The 26,007-nt window shown below is 35.1% G+C and overlaps 1 protein-coding gene across 3 annotated transcripts in view; it reads left to right on the forward strand.

Moving 5' to 3' along the window:
• SLC38A6 (solute carrier family 38 member 6) overlaps positions 1 to 26,007 on the forward strand; it is a 69,998-nt gene that overhangs the window by 27,667 nt on the left and 16,324 nt on the right. For 2 of the 3 annotated variants that reach the window (XM_002691023.7, XM_005212068.5), the window contains 3 exons: positions 9,974 to 10,052; positions 21,131 to 21,213; positions 21,682 to 21,740. The exons of the other annotated variant lie outside the window; for it this stretch is intronic. In XM_002691023.7, the coding sequence (XP_002691069.2) occupies positions 9,974 to 10,052; positions 21,131 to 21,213; positions 21,682 to 21,740 (221 nt within the window). The remainder of the gene's footprint in view (positions 1 to 9,973; positions 10,053 to 21,130; positions 21,214 to 21,681; positions 21,741 to 26,007) is intronic. 3 annotated transcript variants of the gene reach the window in all.

Here is a 26,007-nt window from a genome sequence, read left to right on the forward strand (position 1 = left end):
CTTGTGATTTTCTTCACATTTTCTAAAATTTTATTTATTGAGAGCCTACTAAGTAATACCTGAAACATATTTTCAAAGCTATTTTTCTTTTGTCTTAGCATGCATAAACCATTCCTTTATTAGAATAGAAATGGAAGCTTGCTGTTGTGAACAGAACACTGGGTTGGAAGTCAGGTGCCTATTTATTACAGGAAAGTTTCATGGAAGGGTTATACTTGGTTCAAAAGATGATTTGCTCTTTTCTTAGGTATTTTTAACAAGTCAGCCACTATTGCTGTAAAAACTTTCATGGATGCTGTTCTTTTTCAGAAAGGGGAGTCTCAGTTCTTAGAACTACCCTTTAGGGAAGCTGCTGAGCCTCTGAGGTTAAAGTCTAGGAACTCCAGCCTTAAGTAGTTTCTTGATTAACCTAAGTTGGGTCTGTGGAAGCCCTTAGCAGTTACTAAGCCATGTATGCTTGAGAAGAAACGGCATATTTATTTGGGAGGCTCTTTAATGTTGTACATATAACTTATTTGATGTTATTTCTTCCAAATGGATTTTGACTTTTTATTAATTGGAGATACATTAGATATTTATAAGATGATACGAAGTGTATAGAATCAGATTAAATGTTTGCATATCTTGCATGCCTACCTGCATATGTAATGTAGTTCAGATAGCATTTTTGGAAAGATGGGATATTCATTATTCGTATAAGTGGTCAGAGTTTTTCAGTGATTGTTTAGAAACGAGAAATAATATAATAAATTATCTTTAGGCCAGGCCTATACTTGACACTTTATACTTAACAGCAACACTTCAGGGTGGATGATATTATCCTCATTTTACAGAGGATGAGATCAGTGCTCAGAGGGGATAAGTGACTTGCTTACCTTTACCCCTTAATAAAGCCAGGATTCAAATCTCACTTTGTCTACTTCTAAAGGCTTTGTTTTTTCTGCTCTGATTTAGTAAATGTTGAAAAGCTATGAAAAGATTAAATGATGAGGATTTTAAAAGCTCCTTGGGGACAGGAACTATGTGTTTTCATTTGTTTTCCTAACTTGACCTAGTTTCTGGTAGAGGAACTCAATAAATAGTATTTGTTGAATGAATGAGACAATTAAAAAAATTCTATTTAGTTTTGCCAAATACCGAAATGAATCCGCCACAGGTATACATGTGTTCCCCGTCCTGAACCCTCCTCCCTCCTCCCTCCCCATACCATCCCTCTGGGTTGTCCCAGTGCACCAGAACTAATACAATATTGTAAAGTTTAAAAATAAAATAAAATTAAAATATCAAAAAAAAATTCTATTTAAAAAACTAAGATTTTGCCTTAATGAGACAATTTTATATAGCATATAAATGATACAGAGAAACTGAATGTCCATAGTGTTTAGAATTATATGAAAAATAAAAGGTTGAAAATATTGAGGAAAGTTAGATCTTATTTATGTAAAATAGAAAATAAAGTATTTTAAAATCTTCTACTTTTGCGTTAGGTAATCATATCTCAGATTAATGCTTTCTGGCTCTTTTATTCTTTGTAACATTTAAACATTTCTCAGTTTTCTTGAGATTCTATGTCCCTGATGAATCTATGAGAAAAGGAAACAGGGCCTGTAGAAGCAAGATGATCATGGATCAAGCAAAATTTTCCTTAATCAATATTTGTTCCATGAATCTTTCAGTAAGACTCAGTTTATTCCCTACTTCTATGTATTCCATGTCTATAAGTAACTTGTTCATTCATTTAGGTTTTTAAGTACCTAGCACTTGGTATTTAGTAAGTCTTATTTGTGTGTAAGTCTTATGTGCTGGAAGAAGCACAAGCTGGAATCAAGATTGCTGGGAGAAATATCAATAACTTCAGATACGCAGATGACACCACCCTTATAGCAGAAAGTGAAGAGGAACTAAAAAGCCTCTTGATGAAAGTGAAAGAGGAGAGTGAAAAAGTTGGCTTAAAGCTCAACATTCAGAAAACTAAGATCATGCCATCTGGTCCCATCACTTCATGGCAAATAGATGGGGAAACAGTGGAAACAGTGTCAGACTTTATTTTTCTGAGCTCCAAAATCACTGTAGATGGTGATTGCAGCCATGAAATTTAAAGATGCTTACTCCTTGGAAGGAAAGTTATGACCAACCTAGATAGCATATTGAAAAGCAGAGACATTACTTTGCCAACAAAGGTCCACCTAGTCAAGGCTATGGTTTTTCCAGTGGTCACGTATGGATGTGAGAGTTGGACTGTGAAGAAAGCTGAGTACCGAAGAACTGATGCTTTTGAACTATGGTGTTGGAGAAGACTCTTGAGTCCCTTGGACTGCAAGGAGATCCAACCAGTCCATTCTAAAGGAGATCAGTCCTGGGTGTTCTTTGGAAAGACTGATGCTAAAGCTGAAACTCCAATACTTTGGCCACCTGATGTGAAGAGTTGACTCATTGGAAAAGACATGATGGAGGGATTGGGGGCAGGAGGAGAAGGGGACGACAGAGGATGGGATGGCTGGATGGCGTCACTGACTCAATGGACATGAGTCTGAGTGAACTCCGGGAGTTGGTGATGGACAAGGAGGCCTGGTGTTCTGCAATTCATGGGGTCGCAAAGAGTCGGACACGACTGGGTGACTGAACTGAACTGAGCTGAAGTCTTATTTATTATAGGAAGAAAGTAAGGAATAAGAGAAGGAGGAAGAGAAGGAAAAGCCAGCAACCTGGCTTGGAACTCCTTTAAAAGGAAGATCAACTGGGAAGAGAAGACCACACAGAATGCATAAGTGAGCATATGGTTTCTTTAGGGAAGAATCTACTGTCAGAACTTCACAGAAAATCTTTTTTTCCCCAATATCAGTCACATACCAAGTATTAGTCACAGGGAACTAGTGTGGTCTAACAAATAGATTGGAAAAGTCTACTGTCTTTGAAAAATCTGTGAACTTTATCATAGAAAAAAAAATATGACTCATTAAATTTAGTACTCTTATTCTTAGGATTATGGAAACTGTTACCTTTAGAAAATGGAGAACCACATGGTAAAATACTTCTTAGAAGCAATTCCTGATAGATTCCCAACACTGATGAATTGGGGTCCCAAAACAGACCAGAGCCAGAGAGAGCCCCCAGCTGCTTAGTGCCTCAGGCACCAGAGGGACATTTGCTGAGAGTCGTTGCTTAGACCAAAGTCAGAAAAGAAGCATCTGGAAGTTTTAATATTTAATGCTGTTATAGGGAAGAGAACTCTGGCTGAGGGCTTGAATTTAGTGGACTATAAGCAAAAGGATTAAGAACTGTAATAGCAAATAAGTACAGGTTTCCATATAGTTCCTCTAATTTGCTGGATTATGAAAGTCCTTTCCTAAAAACCAAGGGAAGTAGTTAGTGCCATATGTGTTTGCATTTGCATTAGGTTTGCGATAGATCACTCAGTTAGCTAAAATATCCTAGAAATCAAGCAGGAAACTCAAATCATCTTTACTTAAGCTAAGAGAAAGTCCTATTAACTCTGATGAGTACGTGGTAAAAGTGAAGGTAATTGGTGTTTCTGATCTCGTCTCTTGCCCAACTCAAAATGCAAGGAGAGTGGCTTCTAGGAGTATGTTAAATTCTTATTTTGCTCTTCTGAAATATGAAGGTCCACTGTTGATAGCATATTTTTTCCTTAGTTCTTTAAAAGAGAATAAAGACTGAATCACTGCTGCATATTGTGAAAGGAGAACCCTGAATATTAGATTTACTGAAACCTCCTAAAATGACCCAGATTTTCCGGACTGACAGAGAACCCACAGATCTACTCTGGCAGCCTTGATCCACACCTCAGTTTGGGAATCTAAACTTTAAGAGAAACTCAGAGCCCTTTTATGTGGTCAAGTTGCACAGTTCCTAAGTCTCATAAACAGAAAGGGATAAATTAGATCATTCTTAGTTGAGAATTATAAAAATGCCAAATTCTCAGTGTTTTTCAAAATTGGGACGTAATATTAAATTAGAAACTTTTTGGCTTTACTTTATTCGTGAAAAAAAAGTTGTTGTTGCTATTTTGTTTTGGTAAGACAGGGAAGCCTTAGAAGTACTAGTTTGTACTGTCACCCGGGAAACGGGTTGGGCGTGCTGTTACAATGCCATCTGCTGGTCAGCTCATCTGTAGTCTTTTTTGAGGCCTGAATAGTATTGTCCGGAAATTCTGGAAAGCTCTGTCTGAGAGTAGGAGAAATAGAGGAAATTTGGAGGGGGAATCTTTCTCAAAAGTCCTTCCTTTGACAAAATTTACTGGTTACATGTCATTTTATTTTATTTATTTATTTTTTTGATGGAGTCAGAGAGGAAATTTGCATTTTAAGCAAAGCCTTTAAAGGTGAAAATGAAGCCTGACAGATGATCCAGGTCAGTGGTTCTGTTAAGAGACCTAGTTACAGACCCCTGAAGCCTATCCATAGGTTCTTTCTGATGACAGATTATAGAACACATTCAGTAAGTTGATAAAGACCAAGGAGCATTATGTATACCTAAAGATGTTTCCTGAAGACTGGGCTATTGTAAGTAGTAAAAAGACACTGATAAAATGTATCAAGTGATCACAGCTCTTGAGGAACTTAAATTGTGAAGGAGAGGGGACAGAACAGAAAAGTAACCTTTTGGTTCTTCTAAGATACAGAATACATTTTCTGAACTTGCTAGCAGCTAAATTAACAAGTTTACTAACCCAAACTGGCTAGAGTAACTGAAGCAACTCTACCTGACTAGGACATGAAAAAAAGGGATCAATGAGATTTAGGTTACCTAACATACTTGTAATGTATGTTCTGTCTCTTCAAGTTAGACTTACAATACTGTGCTTTTCAATTTGACCTGTTAATCACAAGTATATATGAAGAATCTAGTTGGTACAAAGCTCATAAGGATACAAAGATACTGCCACAAATTGTTACAAGGCTACTATTAGGAAGAGAGAAACACTCACTGCCCATACTCACAATAGGGAAGACAAAGTAGGAGCCACAGATGGAACAAAATGCTGCTGCTGCTGCTGCTAAGTTGCTTCAGTCGTGTCCGACTCTGTGCAACCCCATAGATGGAAGCCCACTAGGCTCCCCGGTTCCTGGGATTCTCCAGGCAAGAACACTGGAGTGGGTTGCCATTTCCTTCTCCATACATGTAATTTTTAAAATGTTTTTGAAAATAATGGATTTCTTAATAAAAAGTTTTATTGAAGTTTAATTATAGGGTTTTTAGAACCTAAATATTCTGGTCAGTTTTTATTCAAGTTTAAGATCTTGATAGATGATAAAACAAATATGTATAGTTTCCTAGGGTTATTGAAGGGAAAAGTTCCTCCATATATTTTTTATTTCCATTTGTACACAAAGTAGGAAAATGACCCTGTTTTCAAATTTTTTTTTTAATCCTTTTTAAAAACGAGAGGTTCTGTTGTACCCTGTGTTGCGCGGGAATAGCCTTTCAGTGGTATTTGGACATTTAGGAACGCCAGGTTAATAAGACACATTGAATAGAATAAACCAGTTGCTATCCATGACTGAAAACATGTTTGAAGTAAAACTGAATCTCTTTTAGAAGGAAAGGCAAACTTATTATTTCCTCCCGCAGTTCATCTGTGTAGAACTGGCTGACTAATCCTTGAAGAAGTTGCTGAACTTTTCCCAAGTGCTGAAAAACTGAATTCTGTCTTAAAAATAGAGCTGTGTAATCTAAACCTTCATACATGTATTTTAAATGTTTAACAAAAAGGATAATTATTTTTGTAAACTTACGGTTTCTTAGGTCCAAACTCCAGTTGAAGTCTCCAAACTCCAATTTGTCTTCTCTTTTGCTTTTTTTGAGGAGTGCTGGGAAGAGTAGCCTATGAGAGAACAAGGATTTGTGGGAAGAGGGATTGATTTTTGTTATATATTTTTTTCAATTGCAGGGTAGTGTTAATATCTCAGATATGTAAGAATAGGAAACTTTCTCTTCTGAACTACAGTAATAGCTGTAGATAAAATAGAATCATCATGGTAAATCCAGTAGAGTCCTATCATGAGATCCTTTAGCTTGTCTGAGGCATGTTGACTAATCACTTTACCAAACCAGCTATAAAACTGAAATGAAAATACAGGTCAAAGTGAAACGAACATTTTAAGTGTTTTTAGCGCTTCTAACTTAGGTTCTATGTTACAGAAATTCTTTTGTTTTCTTTGAATGCAACTGTGAAACTCAGCTTTCAGAAACAATTTATTGTTTAAATGGTGATGAAAAAAGAATAATTCTGGGGAGTGCTCCTTTTGGTAGACCTTTCTTATTTTTCTTTGCTGTGGTGGATTTCTTCTTCACTTTTCTTCTCTGCACTTTCTCATAGTGTAACAGTTAATAGAGTAGATTTCTCAAGCCAGACGGGCTGTTTCCACTGGGCAAGTTAACTCTCTGAGTCTCCATTTCCTCATTTGTGAAATAAAGAATATCTGCCTCACAGGTTTGTGGTGAAGAAATAAATGTAAAGGAGAAAGTAACCTGTAAATCACTTGGAATAGGCATCCTAAGCCCCCGCCCCAATGTTGCTCTTCTTGTTAATTCTCCTCTTCCGAACCACTTCCCCTTTTGTGTTTTTTACATCTCTCCCCTCAGCCTCTATGCTCCCAACTCATGTGTTTCTCTTTATGATTAGATCAAACAATATTAATACCTTACCACTTGCTATTGCCTAATCAAATTTTACCCTATTTTAGTCTTTTCTTAATGTACAGTTGCTTCTCCTCATGGTTTGCATAAAATATTTTCAACTCCTGTGTTTTGATTAAGTTGACAGATTTTTTATTTCCTTCCTAGGGCAGTTTCTATTAAATGAGTTCTATTAGTTAGGTTTAAAATGAGGGAGAAAAGAATAGCTATTTAGTTAATGTGGTGAAACTAAATGATTTATAATGGCTGAGTACCTGTCACTAAGGTATGTCTTCTAGCCTTAATTCTGGCTTTGGTGGTATGGAGGCCAGAACCACTTAACTACAACCATGGCTTTTGTGGATGACCCCGCTCCAGCTATTATTTAGAGGACAACATGGTGTGTGTCGTATTAGGAGTCCATGCTGTGTATCTATGTCAGCAAAAATCATTTACAAATTCTTGCTTATGACCTGCCTGTAAGATAAGTCCTTAAACACTTCCTTATGCTATTAATAGAACACATGAGATGAAAGGTATGGCAGGCAACTTTTGGAGCATTGCAGGCGGATTCTTTACCAACTGAGCTATCAGGGAAGCCACTGGAAAAAACAATGGATACATAAGCATTCCTATTGATTTTATATTTTTGAAGCTTTTCCACTTTATTTTATTGAGCTGATTATTCTTTTTATGTAAATCTAATTAAGATGTATTCCTAACAACGTATATTTATAATATGTTAAGGTGCCAATCCTTGCATGAAAGTTTACTTGTGGTTAGGGAAAAATAATATATACAGTAGAAAGAGTGGTATCTTTCTTTGTTTCGTCAGTGGAGTTTCCCCCCCACATGAGTAGTTTTGTAGCTCTTAAAACAAACACCTGCATTCTCTAAGAAAGGAGCAATATTTTACATGTTTTGTTATATTTATATCTTGTATGCTGAGACTCTTTTTGAGAGAGAAACATATGTTTTATGAGTTCATATTTCTTGAAATATACATGATTCTCCAGACTGGAATCTAATGAAATAGGACTCTCGTTTGAAAATGAAAGAGTTAAGGCTACAACAGAGGATAAACATGATCAAATGATTAGCCAGGGGCTAATAGAAATTCTGGGAAGAATGACAGATTGTATATTAGGAAGAAATAGGATCTCATATTCATTGCAGCTTTTTACAACTAAAGATCTAAAAGAAATAATAGAAAATTACTGAAAGAGATGAATGTCTGAAACCTTAGTAAAGCATGTGGTATTGGATTAATCCAAGCAAGAAAGACTGATGGACAGATAATAAATTACATTGTGTAGGAAGTCTGCATTCCTTGTTTTAAAGGTACTTTTGTCTTTTTTTTTTTTTTCCTTGCAAGATATATTTAAGTAGCCCTAGGCCAGTTTCAGAAAATTCAGTTCATGATTTTCATCATCACACCATATGTGTATGATTCTTTGGAATAGATAAAGTATTACAAACAAAGACCCCCAAATTCTTGAGTGGAGAAGGTTAATCTAAACCTTCCTTCTGTTCTGTACCAAACTGGTAGCATTTTTCCATATGAGAATATGAATGACTTAGAATATCTTTCCACATACAATTAATTGTGATGTCCCATAACTAACAAAGCATTTGAAGAAACGTGCTGTACTTCTGCTGACTAAAAGACTTTATTTCAACAGCTGTACTTCCACTGGGAAAAAAAGAAATAGTCATAAACTGGAAAGTGTGAATATGTGTATTTTCACTGAAGAGAAGTGACCATTAAGTGTTCTAAATTTTACTTTGCCATAGGTACATGTTGTTTTATTTTTTTTTTTAAATGAGAAAGAGTGTATGTGTTTATATGTGTAAGTATTGCCTATCTTCATATAAACGTATATACAAACTAGTATACAACCTTTTTCCCCCAGGGTTGAGCAGTCATGCAGCACTGTAATAATTGTGAAGCTCAGCTACTTTTAAATTTGTTGGTTGAAAAACATACATTCTTTTTTGAAAACTCTTTGAGCTTTTCAATCAGTCTTTCCTCAGATTTTTGCCATTCAGACTTGGCATTCATTTATGTTCTTGGTTTTTGTAGGTCCAAGGAGAAAGTGAAATGTTTCCTGAAATATAAATAAGTAATAAAATTAACATGCACACAGAGTGCTCTCTATTCTTCATGGACATATACTTGTTGGCTCTTTTTAAATATATACTTAATCTCTAGGGGAAACAGAGATTATTACTCTGTTAAACTGACTCCACATCATCTGGGTTTCTGTAGTTACTTAAGCATTTAAGTTTAAGCTCAAGTATTTACATATAAATGAGTTCTCTATTCTGTAACCATATGAAAACATTTCCCAGTGTGGGATGGAAGGTTTATAAGATGTGAGATTTTTTGTTTTTTAATAGCTACACCAGAAATAGGATCATTATTAAAATGCTGTAAAAGCAGGTTATTTCTTGGATCCTGTCTGATAGAGTGTGAGAAGTAATGCTAACTTTGGGTTTTGTTTACATAATATAAAGGAGCCCTGTTAATAAAACAGAATAATAATTGTAAGTTTTGTCCCTTTAATGTGCTTGATAATTTCAATTGGATCTTTTCTAATCTGTTTTGGAGAGCAATTTAAAATGTAACTCATTTTGCATTTTGCTTTTGTTTTATAATAGCATGAGTCCACAGTGTGTGTGGAAGGACAGTAGCAGAGAAAGAGGAGAAGTGAGACTACTGGGGGGAGGTCTCTCTCTAATAAAAACAAATAATCAGATTTATTAGCTATACTTATTTATCTCTTATTTCTCTATCAGTTGTTGCTAAACTAAACTCTAATGCCTTGTACTGGGAGATAGCATTACGAGTTTTTGTCTAGCTTCACGGGAAGATCCCCTGGACTAGGAAATAACAACCCACTCCAGTATTCTTGCCTGGAAAGTTTCCATGGACAGAAGAGTTTGGTGGGCTACAAAGTCCATGGGGTCCCAAAGAGTCAGATATGACTGAGCACACATGTACACATGCACACACACAAGCAAAATTTTGTTTCTAAGTGGGTTGTAATCAAGAACCTTTCTCTTACCTAAATCTTTTGCCTTGAACTTGAAATGTAAACAAAAGATACCTAATGAGCTTACCAATTATTCTTCTCTACAAAGAATATTAATTATTTATCTTTATTTATCTCCGTTCCTGGTATGTATCTTTCTTTGAGGACAGTGCAGTATGAATTAATCTTCCACATGCTGTCATATCCCAAATCGGTATCCGTGTTTCTAAATAAGATTATTCTGTAAATGGTTAAAAGTTATAGGATTCTAATAGGAACTCTTTTTATTCTGTCTGCAGCTATGTCATCTTATCTTTTAATCATTAAAACAGAACTTCCTGCTACTATATCAGAATTTTTATCTGGAGACTACAGTGGGTAAGAAAAAGTATTTCACATTGTATTCATTTATTTATTAATTCAATAAATATCTATTAAGCCCTTGTGGGAAATAAGGTAAATGTAGTTCCTGCCCTCAAGACACTTACAAAGTTATGTGGAGACAGTGGTCCTAGAGAAGGAACCCCTGCAGACCGCTGGTGGTAACCATTATGTTCAGAACAATGGTCTGTGAATCCTCTGACAGGCCAATGGCAATCCCTGCTTTCCATGGGGGTATGAAAGAGCAGGACAAGTATGAGCCAGCTCTTAGAGAAGAGTGGAGGAGAAATTTCTGGATATGAAATGTTGGCTGGAGGAGCAGGGAGGCTGAAAGCACTGACGGTAAAGGTCTTAAAGGAGGGAGCAGATAATCCTGCTGTCACTTTTCAGCAAACCACAGTGATAAAGAGAAATCAGAGTGATAAAGTTACAGCGGACTTGTGTAAAATCCTGTTATAAAGCATTATTGGAAAAAAAATTGTTTCATTTCCTGTTTTTAACAATATTATATATAATACTAAACCATGTTATACTGCCCTTTTTTTTTTTTTTTTATAAAAACACTGGGTTCTAAAGACTATTAATTCATCTTTTTTTATGAGGAAAAAGTCCAAATTAATTATACTTTTCCTCTTACTATATATAACATGAAATTTTGAGAAAAACGAACTTGAAAGGGCTAAATGAATCCTTTTAATTGTCATCAAATTAATTCATATAATTTCTAAATCACAACACCAAAACCCATCAGACTTTTTGATTTAAATATTTGGTTGTTTTGCTCCAATATTTTGTTCCAACTTCTTCTGGATTGCAGGGCAAGTTTTCAAAATTGAGTTTTAGCTTTTACAAGTTGGCTTCCATGAAAGAATTCTACTTAGACAACTACAAATACATATTTATAAGAAAAATATGATATAGTTTAGGTCTGAATAGGAACTGTGATTGATAAAAAGGTAAGGAGAAGTCCTTACCGATTTTTCATCATTGGAAGATGTGCTTTTGTGTAGTACTTTACAGTTGACAAAGTTTCCATATTCATTGTCACATTTGATACTTAGAGCTACCTTGTTTTATCTGTAGCTTTATCTAGTTTTAAGTTTTATGCTCTTATTTTGATAAACAATTGCTAAATGACATACCTATGTAAAATTTGCTTTTACATGTGCTGTAAAAAATAATGAGGACAACTTCTATTACTCAAAAAATTCTATGCCATAAATTTCCATTATAATTTAGGGCTAAGAAACTCAAGGCAGTAAGAGGTAAAATGAAGAATGTTAGGCTAAGAGTAAGGAAACATGTGTTCTATTCATTTCATATTCAGTAATCTCAGGAAATTAATTTAACTTCTTTGGCCGTATAACTTAATTTTGAGCCTGAGGTTTCTTTATCTGGTGTAATGGTGGTACTGGTATTGCCTTCTTCACAAAGTTGTTGGGATGACCGAGTAAGATATGATACATATACATGCTTTTGTAAGCTGATAGCATAATGTGAGTGTGGGAAATCAAGCAACTCCATAATGTTGTATGTCAGTTACAACTCAATTTTTAAAAAGAAATTGCAATAATAATGACTGTATAAAGGTGGCTTTTCCCTATTTGCTCTAACTGCCAGAAAGGTCAAAGTCAAATTTGAATGTATTGCATTAACTGTGTTAATCTTAATAGTTGTCACATGTGTTCTCCTTTTTCTTGATCCTGAATTTGGTTACTTCTATTTACTTTTTTTATGTCATATGTCTTTGCGGAAAGAAGAGGGACAAAAATACATATAAAGTTTTGGAAATAATTAAGGTAGTACGTGACAGAATTGCTATTAAAACTTAGGTCTTCTTTCTTTAAAAGTGATACTTTTACCATAGTGTCATTTTAAGTTAGTTGTCATTTTCTTATTTTCTCTAATTTGTTTAAAGAAGGAAATAAAAAGTAACTCCCATCTTATTCATATTAGAAGAAAATTGATCAGTTATTTTTGCATCAGAAATGAATTTTTAAAGCTGTATATACTTCAAAATACTGTGAACAGTTTGCAACATCTGTTAACGATGTTTTAAAATTGCTCATCTTGTTTTAAATGTAATATATATTCACTTATTTTGGATTTCAAAGTTTTGAAAAGCATTAGAAAGTGACTAATTATATTAATTGGTTAGAATGCAGATAAATCATGTCTTTAAATTTTAATACTATGAAAAAAGTTTAATACTATGAAATAATTAAGAAATAAATGTTATGGTAATTGATTTGACTACCTAGCACAGTTTAGTTCCAGGTAGAGTTACAGAGCAGTATTTCTTCTGTGAGATCAATATAATATTGGTGTACTTTTAGGTTTCGAGTTACAATAAATTGCAGTTAAGAATTTTCAGTTGTGCTTATGTTCTGTGTTATATGTGAGATTTGATGTACCTTTGTGAAAAATAAACCTTTATAAAGATGTTATCAAAAAGAAACTACTTTTGTAATATTCTAATTTCAAAAATTATTATTAGAAGTCAGAAGCTATTTAATACTTATACCAAACTTTTATGAGGCATCTATATTTTTCATAGAGTAACATTTAAAAAAATCTATGGCTGTTATAACTTGGAAGTTCTATGTTAACATTTAATGATCTTGTCAGCAGAATATGATTGACACAATTAAGTTGTCTTGCATTTGAGTTACATAATTGATATGGGATGTGAGTAAGATCCTAATTCAGAACATATGATACTCTTGTTCCATTCCGTTCAAGAATGAAATTAAAGCAACTTATAAATAAATCTGGTTTTCATTAAAATATGGGGAAAAATCTGCATGCCAAAGCATTTGCAATGCAGCTAGGGATCTATACCATATATTTCATACTTGGAACAATTTTATCATATAGGATTAGTCCACAGATCACACGAGTTTTCTAGGAAGTGTAAAACTTTTTACTCTAAATCTTTTGGCTTGAAGAGAATATATATTTAGATCACAGTAGGAAACAGGGGTTCTGTTAGATAACTCTTTTCTTCCCCTACTTAGGAAAAATTTTAAGGTTAGCATATTCTTCTAAAATCTTGATTTTTCAATTGTGCTTCTGCAATTTCTTTGTACTGGCTTGTATTTCTCAAGCTGGAGTTTTATTTTGTAAAGTTTAGTCATTTCTGCTCCTTGGAAAATATCCATTGCCAAATACAATTCAGTTGACTGTGACATGCACATGAAATTTGAGCTAATTTTACTGTGCATTACTGTATTGCTTGATTGTTGACAAATAGTAAAGAAAAGCATTGTATTTATAATTGGCTGTGTTAACATAACTTAATAAAGATAAGAAATGACTAATATTAATCAGTAGCCAAACTAGGGATAGAGAAAATTTTTTTAAAAGTTCTTTTTAATATCAGAAATTAAAAGTGTAGTCTTGTGAAGAGGAGAGCGTAAAGAAATCACAGTCTTGAGAAAAATGAGGCCATAAATTCAGAGTGACTATTCAAGAATAGAGAGTATTTCCATTGCTTCTGTTACTAAGATTGTCATTGTCCTTTTGCTGATTTTGTAGACATATACAATGAAGTTGTTGAAGCAGATGATCTCTGAGGTCCCTTCTAGTTCTAGCATTCCATAACTCTGAGATTCCGAGTTACCACTGGGAGGAGGTAAACTTATCTTCAGACCCAAAGCTTTGGGCAATCGTGTAACTTCCGTGGACATGAGTGAATTATGATCTGAAATAATGTAAAGTTATAAAGTATAATACATAATAGTAAATGTTATAGAGTGCAGGGTTTCCAAGTGTTCCTAAGAATCTTAATGCAGGAGAAAAGAATCTTTGGTCCATAGGATTAATGTGCCCAATTCTTGCTTTGTGACAGGAGGGACAGCAGAACTAACAGATGGAATCTTCTTTGGTGTGCCTCTGGGCCTTTTTTTCTCCTGGCGCTGCAACTGTCTGAGTCTGTTTTGGGTCACAGAAGGAAAGAGATTTCAGGCATGGAGCCCTGGGCTTTTTGCCAGCTTTAGAAATTTAGTTGCCAGGTGTTCCTCGGTGAGGGATATTTTGAAGCTCTCATTTCCATGCGTATTCAAGAGTGAGTAGAAGACGAATATGCCAGGAAGTGTCATGTTGTATTTGTAATCTCCATGCTCTCTTAGAACCTCCTGCATACCAGGACTTGAGGGGCATGTGCAGATGTAGAGAGCACAGCTTCAGGCCCATTAGCTAGAAATACTTGTGTGCAGGATTTAGTGTCTGGCATGTGCATTTCCTAAAGACATGAGTTAGGGTGGAGAAGGGCAAGCTGTGATCATGGTGTTTCTTCAGCTGCTGCTCCTTCTCTTGTTCTGTTAAAGAGGAAGTTGTCAGCACCCAGCAGTACCTTTTCGAGATACATTAGAGAGGACTTCTTCATAAACTAAGGTGTGAAAGAGACACAGTGAGTCATAACGTTTGTGTTAAAACCCATGGGTTGAAGCCGATTTAAAGGAAAACCTTTTCTTTCTTTTTTTAAAAAATTGAGATATTGATGCTTGTGTTGGTGCTTAGTTGCTTCAGTCGTGTCCGACTCTTTGCGACCCCATGGACCACAGCCTGCCAGGCCCCTCTGTCCATGGGGATTCTCCTGACAAGAATACTGGAGTGGGTGGCCGTGCCCTCCTCCAGGGGATCTTCCTGACCCAGGGATTGAACCCATGTCTCCTACATTGCAGGCGGATTCTTTACTGCTGAGTCACTGAAGTTAACATATAACATTGTCAACTATATATTGTGTGAGTTTCAGGTATCCAATGTATAAATTTGATACACATATATTGTGGTATGATTACCACTGTGGTGTTTAGCTGATACCTCCATTACCTCACATAATTATCATTTCTTTTTTGTGGTGAGAATATTTAAGATTCTGTCTCTTAGCAACTTCCAAGTATATAAAATAATTCTGTTAATTATAATCACATTGTTTTGCATTCGAGTCCCAGAACTTATTCATCCTCTAACTGCAAATTTGTACCGTTTGACCAACATCTCCTCCATTCCCTTACCTACCAGCCCCTGCTAACCACCATTCTATTGTTTCTTAAATTCCACATGTACATGATATACAGTATTTGTCTTTTTCTGTCTGACTGATCTCTTAGCATAATGTCCTCAGTGTCCATCAGTGTTGTCACAAACGGCAAAATATCTTTCTCATGGCTGAATAATATTCCCGTGTGTGTGTGTGTGTGTGTTTTATCCCACATTTTCTTTATCCCTTCATCCATTGACAGACACTTAAATTGTTTCCGTATCTTGGCTACTGTGAATAATAGCCTATAAACATGGGAGTGCAGATATCTTTTTGATATCCTGTTTTCATTGTCTTTAAATATATGCCCAGATATGGGATTGTTGGATCAATCATGTGGTAGTTCTGCATTTACTTTTTTGAGGAACTGTTTTCCATAGTGGTTGAACCAATTCACATTCCCACCAAAAGTGCACAGATCTTCTTTTTCTCCACATCCCTGCCAATACTTGTTGTCTCTTGTCTTTTTGATGATATACATACTAACAGGTGTGAGATGATATTTCCTTGCGATTTTGATTTGTATTTCCCTGATTAGTGATATTGGTCATCTTTTCATGTACCTGTTAACCATTCATATATCTTCTTTGGGAAAAAATATCTATTTATTTACTTTGCCCATTTAGAAATTGGATTTGTTTGATTTTCTGCTATTGAATTGTAAGAGTTCTCTATATATTTTGAATATTAGCCCTTCATCAGATATATGATTTGGAAATATTTTCTCTCGTTCTGTAGACTGCCTTTTCATTCTGGTAATTGTTTCTTTTATTGTACAGAACTTTTCATTTTGATATCGTTCCATTTATTTTTGCTTTTGTTGCTTGTGCTTTTGGTGTCATATTAAAAAAAAAATTATTGCCAAGACCGATGTCAAGGAGCATTTTCTTTATGTTTTCTTCTATAAATTATATAGTTTCAGGTTTTACATTTGAGTATTTATTTCAAGTTAATTTTTGTGAATGGTATAAGATAGATTTCATTTTTCTGTATATGGCTATCCAATTTCCTCAGTCTAATTTTTTGAAAAGACTCCCACTGAATATTCTTGAGTCCTTTCTCAAATATTCGTTGACAGTATATGGGGTGGGAGAGTATGCCGAGGCGCCATAGTCTGTTCCTTTGAACTATGTGTCTGTTTTATGCCAGTACTGTATTGTTTTGATTACTAAAGCTTTGCAGTATACTTTGAAGTCAACTTGGTTTTCTTTCTCAGGATTGCTTTGGCTATTTGGAGCCTTTTGTAGTTCCATACAAATTTTAGAATTTTTGTTCTATTTTGAGAAAAAAACTGTCATTAGGACTTGATAGGGATTGCACTGACTATAGATAGCTTTGGATAGTTTGGACATTTTAACAATATTGATTATTTTGATCCATGAACACAGTTGTTTGTGTCTTCAATTTCTTTCATTTAAGTTTGACTGTCTTTCACTTCTTTGGTTAAATATTTATAAGTATTTTATTGCTTTCATGCTATTGTGAGTGGGATACAGACCAGGAGCTGACTGTGGCTCAGATCATGAACTCCTTATTGCCAAATTCAGACTGAAATTGAAGAAAGTATGGAAAACCACTAGACCATTCAGGTATGACCTGAGTGAAATCCCTTATGATTATACAGTGGAAGTGAGAAATAGATTTAAGGGACTAGATCTGATAGAGTGCCTGAGAACTATGGACGGAGGTTTCTGACATTTTGCAGGAGACAGGAATCAAGACCATCCCCAAGAAAAAGAAATGCAAAAAAGCAAAATGGCTGTCTGAGGAGGCCTTACAAATAGCTATGAAAAGAAGAGGAGTGAAAAGCAAAGGAGAAAAGGAAAGATACACACATCTGAATGTAGAGTTCCAAAGAATAGCAAGGAGAGATAAGAAAGCCTTCCTCAGTGATCAATACAAAGAAATAGAGGAAAATAATAGAATGGGAAAGACCAGAGATCTCTTCAAGAAAATTAGACATACCATGGGAACATTCATGCAAAGATGGGCTCGATAAGGGACAGAAATGGTATGGACCTAACAGAAGTAGAAGATATTAAGAAGAGGTGGCAAGAATATACAGAAGAACTATCCAAAAAATCTTCATGACCCAGATAACCACGATGGTGTGATCACTCACCTAGAACCAGACATTCTGGAGTCTGAAGTCATGTGGGCCTTAGGAAGCATCACTACAAACAAAGCTAGTGGAGGTGATGGAATTCAGTGGAGCTATTTCAGATCCTGAAAGATGATGCTGTGAAAGTGCTGCACTCAATATGCCAGCAAATGTGGAAAATTGAGCAGTGGCCACAGGACTGAAAAAGGTCAGTTTTCATTCCAATCCCAAAGAAAGGCAATCTCAGAGAATGTTCAAACTACCACACAATTGCAGTTATCTCACACATAAGCAAAGTAATGCTCAAAATTCTCCAAGTCAGGCTTCAACAGTACATGAACCATGAAATTCCAGATGTTCAAGCTGGATTTAGAAAAGGCAGAGGAACCAGAGATCAAATTGCCAACATTTGCTGGATCATTGAAAAAGCAAGAGAGTTCTAGAAACACATCTATTTCTGCTTTATTGACTATGCCAAACCTTTGACTGTGTGGATCACAACAAACTGTGGAAAATTCTGAAAGAGATGGGAATTCCAGACCACCTGACCTACCTCCTGAGAACTTTGTATGCAAACCAAGAAGCAACAGTTAGAACTGGACATGGAACAACAGACGGGTTCCAAATTGGGAAAGGAGTACATCAAGGCTGTATATTGTCACCCTGCTTATTTAACTTCTTCTTTTTTTTTTTTTTTTGCTTATTTAACTTCTATGAAGAGTAGTACATCATGAGAAACACTGGGCTGGAGGAAGCACAAGCTGGAATCAAGATTGCCAGGAGAAATATCAATAAGCTCAGATATGCAGATGACACCACCCTTATGGCAGAAAGCGAAGAAGAACTAAAGAGCCTCTTGGTGAAAGTGAAAGAGGAGAATGAAAAAGTTGGCTTAAAGCTCAACATTCAGAAAACGAAGATCATGGCATCCAATCCCATCACTTCATGGCAAATAGATGGGGAAATAATGGAAACAGCAAGAGCCTTTATTTTCTTGGGCTCCAAAATCACTGCAGATGGTGATTGCAGTCATGAAAGTAAAAGTCGCTTGCTCCTTGGAAGAAAAGTTATGACCAAGCTAGACAGCATATTAAAAAGCAGAGACATTCCTTTGCCAACAAAGGTCCATCGAGTCAAGGCTATGGTTTTTCCAGTAGTCATGTATGGATCTGAGAGCTGGACTGTAAAGAAAGCTGAGTGCTGAAGAATTGGTGTTTCTGAACTGTGGTGTTGGAGAAGACTCTTGGGAGTCCCTTGGACTGCAAGGAGATCAAACCAGTCCATCCTAAAGGAAACCAGTCCTGATTATTTATTGGAAGGATTGATGCTGAAGCTGAAACTCCAGTACTCTGGCCACCTGATGCGAAGAACTGACTCATTGGAAAAGACCTTGATGCTGGGAAAGATTGAAAGCAGGAGGAGAAGGCGACAACAGAATATGAGATAGTTGGATGGCATCACCAACTCGATGGACATGAGTTTAAGTAAGCTCCGGAAGTTGGTGATGGACAGGGAAGCCTGGCATGCTGCAGTCCACAGGATCGCAAAGAGTTGGACACGACCGAACTAATTGTTTATTTCTTTTTCAGATACTTCTTAGTTTATAAAAATACAACTGATTTCTGTGCGTTGTTTATGTATCATTCAGCTTTATAGTATTTTTTGATTAGCTCTAACAGTTTTTTTGGTTGAAGTCTTTAGAATTTCCTATATATAAGACCATATCTGCAAATAAAGACAGATTTACTTCTTATCCAATTTGGATGCCATTTATTTCTTTATCTTGCCTGATTGTTTTAGCTAGGACTTCCAGTACTATGTTTAATAAGAGTGGTGAGGGTAGGCATCCTGGTCTCATTCCTGACCTTAGAGGAAAAACTAAGCCTTTCACTGTTGAGTATGATATTAGCTGTGAGCTTGTTATATATGGCCCTTATGTTGAGATTTCTTCCCTCTGTACTAAATTTGTTGAAGTTTTCTTTTTTTAAATCATAAATGAATATTGTGTTTTGTCACATGCTTTTTTGGCATCTATTTTTTAATCATATGTTTTTAACATTTTTATAAAACCTATTTTTTAACATTTTTATTATATGTTTTAATGTTTTTGACCATGTGTTTTTTATCTTACATTCTGTTAATGTGCTATTTCATGTTGACTGATTTTCATTTGTTGATCCATCCTTGCATCCTATGGATAAATCCCACTTGATCATAATATATGATGCATTTAATGTGCTGTTGGATTTGGTTTACTAATATTTTGTTGAGAATTTTTATAATATATTCACCAGGGATATTTTTTGTAATGTTCTTATGTGGCTTTGATGGTAGGGCATGCTCACCTTATAAAGTGAGTTTGGAACTGTTCTCTATGGTCCAGTGTTTGGGAAGAGTTTGAGAAGCACTGGCGTTAGCTTTTCTTTAAATGTTTGGCGGAATTCACCAGTGAAACCATCTGGTCCTGGGCTTTTCTTTGTTGGTAGTTTTTTATTACTGGTGCAGTGACCTTATTCATTATTGGTCTGTTTATATTTTTTTAGTTCTTCATGATTCAGTCTTGGTACACTGTATGTTTCTAGGAGTTTGTCCATTTTCTTAATTGAACGTGGCAGTGGGAGACTTTGGCTGGTAGTGAAAGGATACATTATAGTCAACTGGAAATTCAGAGAACATCTAACAAACGACTTGAAAGAGTAATACCTGTTATCTTTGATGCTCCCAGCTCTCATATCAGCATGAATTTTACTTTGTTACCATTTTGATGTGCACATGCATATATTTCAGAGTAAAAATGATAGCTACTTTACAGACAATTTAGAAGACAAAGCAAATAAAAATTATACATAATACCATCTCTTACCCAATCCCTGCTATCATTTTATTTCCTTTGAATTTTTCCACCAAAACATTTTAAAAACATAGTTAATAATCATTATTTTGTATTTTTATCATTAGTATTTTCTGTTTTAGTAAACTGTCTTTTTAAAAAAAAAAAAAAAGCTGTTTAACATTCCATTGAGTATGCTGTTTTTGACAAACATTTTTTATTGTTGGTTATATAAGATTTTCCTCAACTTTTTAATATTATGATAATGTTATACTCACAGCTTCATGCACATAGAATTCTTTATATCTTAGATTATTCTCTCAGAGATTACCACACATTATCAGTATTTTTCCAGAAGATAGTGCTAATTGACAAGATCACTAACGTTGTGTGAAGGACCAATTATTCACATCCTTGAATATTATTTTTTAAATATTTGTACTCAATAGCCTTATTAGTTATTTCTTTAACATCAGAGATTGGATTTTTCCTCATGTGTATTTACTAGTTGCACTTCTTTTATGAATTGCTTAATTATTATATACCAAAGAGAAGTCTTTACTATTAAATTCTTAGGGAATTAAGTCTGATTTTTAAAAACTTCAACACATGTATTTTTATATTGAAACTTTAAAACCTTATATATGCCACCAGTACACAAAGATTTCTCAGTGCTGCTACATAGAAATATCTGCTTTTGGTATTTTAAGTATATCTTTCTAACTTTTTTATAACTCTGCATCCATTTTTAAAAAAAAATAATCAAATCACACATTTACCTACCTTTTCTCATTCAGTATTCTATTACCTTTATATGAAAAATGTAATATGTTTTCTCCTAGTAATTCATACCCTTTCCTGAAAATTTTAAAAATATGTAAAACCACTGTATAAGAAGAAAAATTATCCATCTTTCTACCATGCAGGTATAATGGCTATAAATATAGCTCCTTTCCATTTTTAATAAATCTTTATATTCCCTCAAACTTGTTATCATATTAAATATATTTATGATATATTCAATATATTATTTTATTACAAAATATGTCAAGGTGGTTTTAGTTGCTCTGTACCTCAAGTAGAACTTTTTCCCCTAATAGGTCTTGGTATCTTGATGGAGACACACTACTAATAATCATTTGTGTTGGCATTGTGTTCCCTCTTGCACTTCTTCCTAAAATAGGTAAGTCTCTAGAGAAGAGGATGTTATTTGTTTATAAGAAAAGAGAAAAAAGAAATAACGTTAAGGGGCTTTTAAATTTCACAGTTCCACAGTTTTATCAGAAGGTGATTGTGAATAATTTTGAACTTGGATTTATTTTAGGTTGTTCAGCCTTCAGCCCTGCCTAGTTAACCTATTACTTGGTTTGCAGTAGTATTTTGTCTGCCCCACTAAAATAAAATCTTTACAGCGGAACATTAAAGAGCAGCCTTTCCTTACAGTGTGCCATTAGTGGTAAGCCAGTTCCAATTCTGCCGTACAGAGCTACATAAATGATCTGTGACAGATAGTCGGAATGTTGTTATTCTCAGCCCTAAGCCCCAGATACCAAGCAGTGTAATAAAAAACATGCCCGAGATGTATAGCTCTAGCTGCATGTTAGGATCACTTTCCTTATAAATTGCTTTTTATTTTACTGTTATTTTACAGGCTTTCTTGGCTACACAAGTAGTTTATCATTTTTCTTTATGGTGTTCTTTGCTCTTGTGGTAAGTTTAAAATATACTATATTACTTATCTCCTCACTAAAATTGAAATCATTGTGTTAATGTCTTTTTTTCTCTTTACTCTGTTTTTTATTGAAAAGGTATCCCATTTTATTTCAGTGTGTTATTAAAAGCACTTTTATTCTGCAAAACTGTTTCCTTCATAGTATCTATTTTGAAGAAGCTTAGCAAGAATAGCATTTCAGGTTCAGTTTCTCTGTGCTTAACTAGAGAGAAGAGCACACCAGTTTTGTTAAAACCTTGGAGTATAATTCTTTGAGTAAGTCTAAGTATTCACTTATTTCTGTACAAGATTGTGTATGTATGTTTATGTTTTGGGGGTTCTCAAGCATAAGAATCAGGCTGGTTCTAAGCTGTAAAATCAATTTGAATCCTAATCATCTTAATTTTAAAACTTAGTTCCATTAATGAAACCAGAGCTTCAGGGGTTTACCCACTGAAGAGATCTAGTAAGAATTGGAGTGCCTGAATTCTCTCCCATCTGATTTATTAAGCATTGGTTAAGCTGTCATAAAGTTCACTGCACAGAAATACTGTTTTTCACATGTGGAATATTTTTTAAAATTAGCTCATTTTAATTATAGGAAAAATATCTCTCAGATGGTAAACTTTTTATAAAATAATTTAATATGAAGATAAAAGAGAATTTAAATTTCTGATTTCCTTTTAATTCTTCTAAAACAGATTGTAATATTCCAAAGACTATCTTTCTGTGAAATTCTGGGGGGAAAGATCCTTTTCTTTTTGCTTAGCAGCTTATTCCACAGTCAGTATCTGTCCAACTTTAAGTAGGATTAAACATTTTAAACTTTCCAAAATACGTGCCTAAATGGCTTGATTAAACTCTTAAAATCATAAGCTTATTTAAACTCTCCTGGGTTATTGAGAAATGAATGAAAGAAACATGCCATCCAAAAGAGCAAGACAACACATCATTAGTTAAACCATAGGATAGAACCAGATTTCCAAGCTGTCAAAACAATTTAGGATGCATACAACTTAGGCCAAACTATCTTCTGGAATACAAGGATAAAATAACTTTAGATTATTTAAATGAAGTGAAAGTGACCCTGGTTCCAGTGTACAGGAATATTTATTTAATGAATGCTCTTAAAACTAAAAATACTTGACAGTGTTTCCATTTAACCATTTGTTGAACTTACCAACATTAGAATCATTGCCCTCCCTCCACAAACTGTCTGACTTGTATCTTATAAGTGAGTTGAACATACACTTATTTAAAAGACCTTTTTCTTTCTGTCTTATTGAGATATAATTGACATACAGTGCTGTGTAAGTTTAAGGTGTGCAGCATGATGACTTAACTTACATATATTGTGAAATGATAAGCACACTTCTTAGGTGTCACATTAAGAGGGGAACAAAAAATATTTCCATCATAATTTGATTGTTGAAAAGCATCTACGTGGTTAAGAGTGGCCTGTATTTGCAAATGAACATACAGATATTAAAGAGAATCAGTATACATAACATTGAATATTTTCTTCACAGATAATTGACCACACAAGTGCTGCATAGGTAGGAGTAATTTGGTTTTTATAGCCAACAGTTTGAAGCAGGTAAAATATATTGATACCACACGTCTATCGTAGTTTTCACAGTATTCATTTCTGTCATGGCAGATACTCTTTAATTTGATGCAGATTTCTCCTGTAGCTGTCATATGGAAATAATACCCTTATTCTGCGTTTATTATCCTACTTTACAAACCGTGTGCTCAGATTTTTACCTTTGAGCACAGTTTAAATTTGGTCTACTATGAGGCAGTGAAGACACACTATGTCCTTCCTTCTTACTTCTCTTTTAATTGGCATGTAGGCATACCTCAGAGATATTGCAGGTTCAGTTCTGGACCATTGCAATAAACCGAGTCACACACATCATTTCTGAGTATGTACAGAAGTTATGTTTACACTGTACTGTAGTCTATTAAATGTACAGTAGCATTATGTCTAAGAAAACAATGTACATACATTAATTTAAAAACACTTCATTGCTTATTCAGCCTTAGTCAGTCAGTGAAGTCGCTGTTTTCTGTCTGACTCTTTGCAACCCCACGGACTGCAGTCTGTCAGGCTTCCCTGTCCATCACCAACTTCTGGAGCTTACTCACACTCATGTCCATTGAGTTAGTGATGCCATCCAACCATCTCATCTTCTGTTGTCCCCTTCTCCTCCTGCCTTCAATCTTTCCCAGCATCAGGGTCTTTTCCAGTGAGTCCATTCTTCGCATCAGGGGGCCAAAGTATTGGAGTTTCAGCTTCAACATCAGTCCTTCCAATGAATATTCAGGACTGATTTCCTTTAGGATGGACTGGTTGGATCTCTTTGCAGTCCAAGGGACTCAAGAGTTTTCTCCAACACCACAGTTTAAAATCATCAATTCTTTGGCACTCAGCTTTCTTTTATATTCCAACTCTCACATCCATACGTGACTACTGGAAAACCATAGCTTTTACTCGATGGACCTTTGTTAGCAAAGTAATGTCTCTGCTTTTTAATATGCTGTCTAGGTTGGTCATAGCTTTTCTTCCAAGGAGTAAGCGTCTTTTAATTTCATGGCTGCAGTCATCATCTGCAGTGATTTTAGAGCCCAAGAAAATAAAGTCTCTCGCTGTTCCATTGTTTCCCCATCTATTTGCCATGAAGTAATGGGACCAGATGCCATGATCTTAGTTTTCTGAATGTTGAGCTTTAAGCCAACTTTTTCACTCTCCTCTTTCACTTTCATCAAGAGGCTCTTTAGTTCTTCTTCTCTTTCTGCCGTAAGGGTGGTGTCATCTGCATATCTGAGCTTATTGATATTTCTCCCGGCAATCTTGATTCCAGCTTGTGCTTCATCCAGCCTGGGATTTCTCATGTTACACTCTGCATATAAGTTAAATAAGCAGGGTGACAATTTACAGCCTTGATGTACTCCTTTTCCGATTTACAACCAGTCTGTTGTTCCATGTCCAGTTCTAACTGTTGCTTCTTGGCCTGCATACAGATTTCTCAGGAGGCAGGTACGGTGGTCTGGTATCTCTTTCAGACTTTTCCACATTTTGTTGTGATCCACACAGTCAAAGACTTTGGTGTAGTCAATAAAGCAGAAGTAGATGTTCTAAGTACTCAGCCTTAAAAAGGAATGAAATAATGCCATTTACCCCAACATGGATGAATCTAGAGATTATCACACTAAGTGAAGTAAGACAGAAAGAAAAAGGCAAAGATCATATGCTGTCACTTACTGTGAAATCTTAAAAAAATGATACACATGAACTTATTTATAAAACAGAAACAGACTCACAGATACAGAAAGCAAATTTAGGATTACCAAAAGGGAGAGAAGGTGGGGACAAATTATGAGTTTGGGATTAGCATATACACACTGCTATATATAAAATGGATAAATGACAAGGACCTACTATATAGCACAGGGAACTATATTCAATATCTTGCAATAACCTGATGGAAAAGAAAAAAATATTACTAAAAAACACTATCACCTGAGTCTTCAGCAAGTTGTAATCTATTTTAGCTAGTGAAAAGTCGTCCCTTGATCAGGGTGGTGGTTGCTGAAGGTTGGAGCGGCTGTGGCGATTACTTAAGATAACAATGAAGTTTGGTGCATACACTGACTCTTGTTTTCAAAAATGATTTCTCTGTAGCATGCGATGATTTTTCTGTTTGATAGCATTTTACCCGCAGTAGGACTTCTTTCAAAGTTGTAGTCAGTCCTTTCAAATTCTGCCATAGCTTTATCAATTAAGTTTATGTAATATTCTAAATCCTTTGTATTCATTTCAGCAATCTTCATAGCCTCTTCACCAGGAGTAGATTCCATCTCAAGAAACCACTTTCTTTTCTCCTCCATAAAAAGCACTCTGAATCCATTCAGTTGTGTTGTGAGATTGCGGCAATTCAGTCACTTCTTCAGTCTCCACTTCTAATTCTAGTTCTTTTGCTCTTTCCACCATGTCTGTAGTGACTTCCTCTGCCGAAATCAGAGTCATCCATGAAGGTTGGAATCAGCTTCTTCCAAACTTCTGTTAATGTTGATATTTTGACCTCTTCCTATGAATCACAAATATTTTGATTTCATCTAGAATGGTGAATCCTTTCCAGAAGATTTTCAATTTATTTTGCTCATATACGTCAGAGGAATCACATCTCTGGCACCTACAGCCTCATGTAATTGTTTCTTAAAGAATGAGACTTGAAAGTCAGTATTCCTTCTGAAATCATG

The sequence above is a fragment of the Bos taurus genome, chromosome 10 (assembly GCF_002263795.3).
Source record: "Bos taurus isolate L1 Dominette 01449 registration number 42190680 breed Hereford chromosome 10, ARS-UCD2.0, whole genome shotgun sequence".
Taxonomy (NCBI): Eukaryota; Metazoa; Chordata; class Mammalia; order Artiodactyla; family Bovidae; genus Bos; species Bos taurus.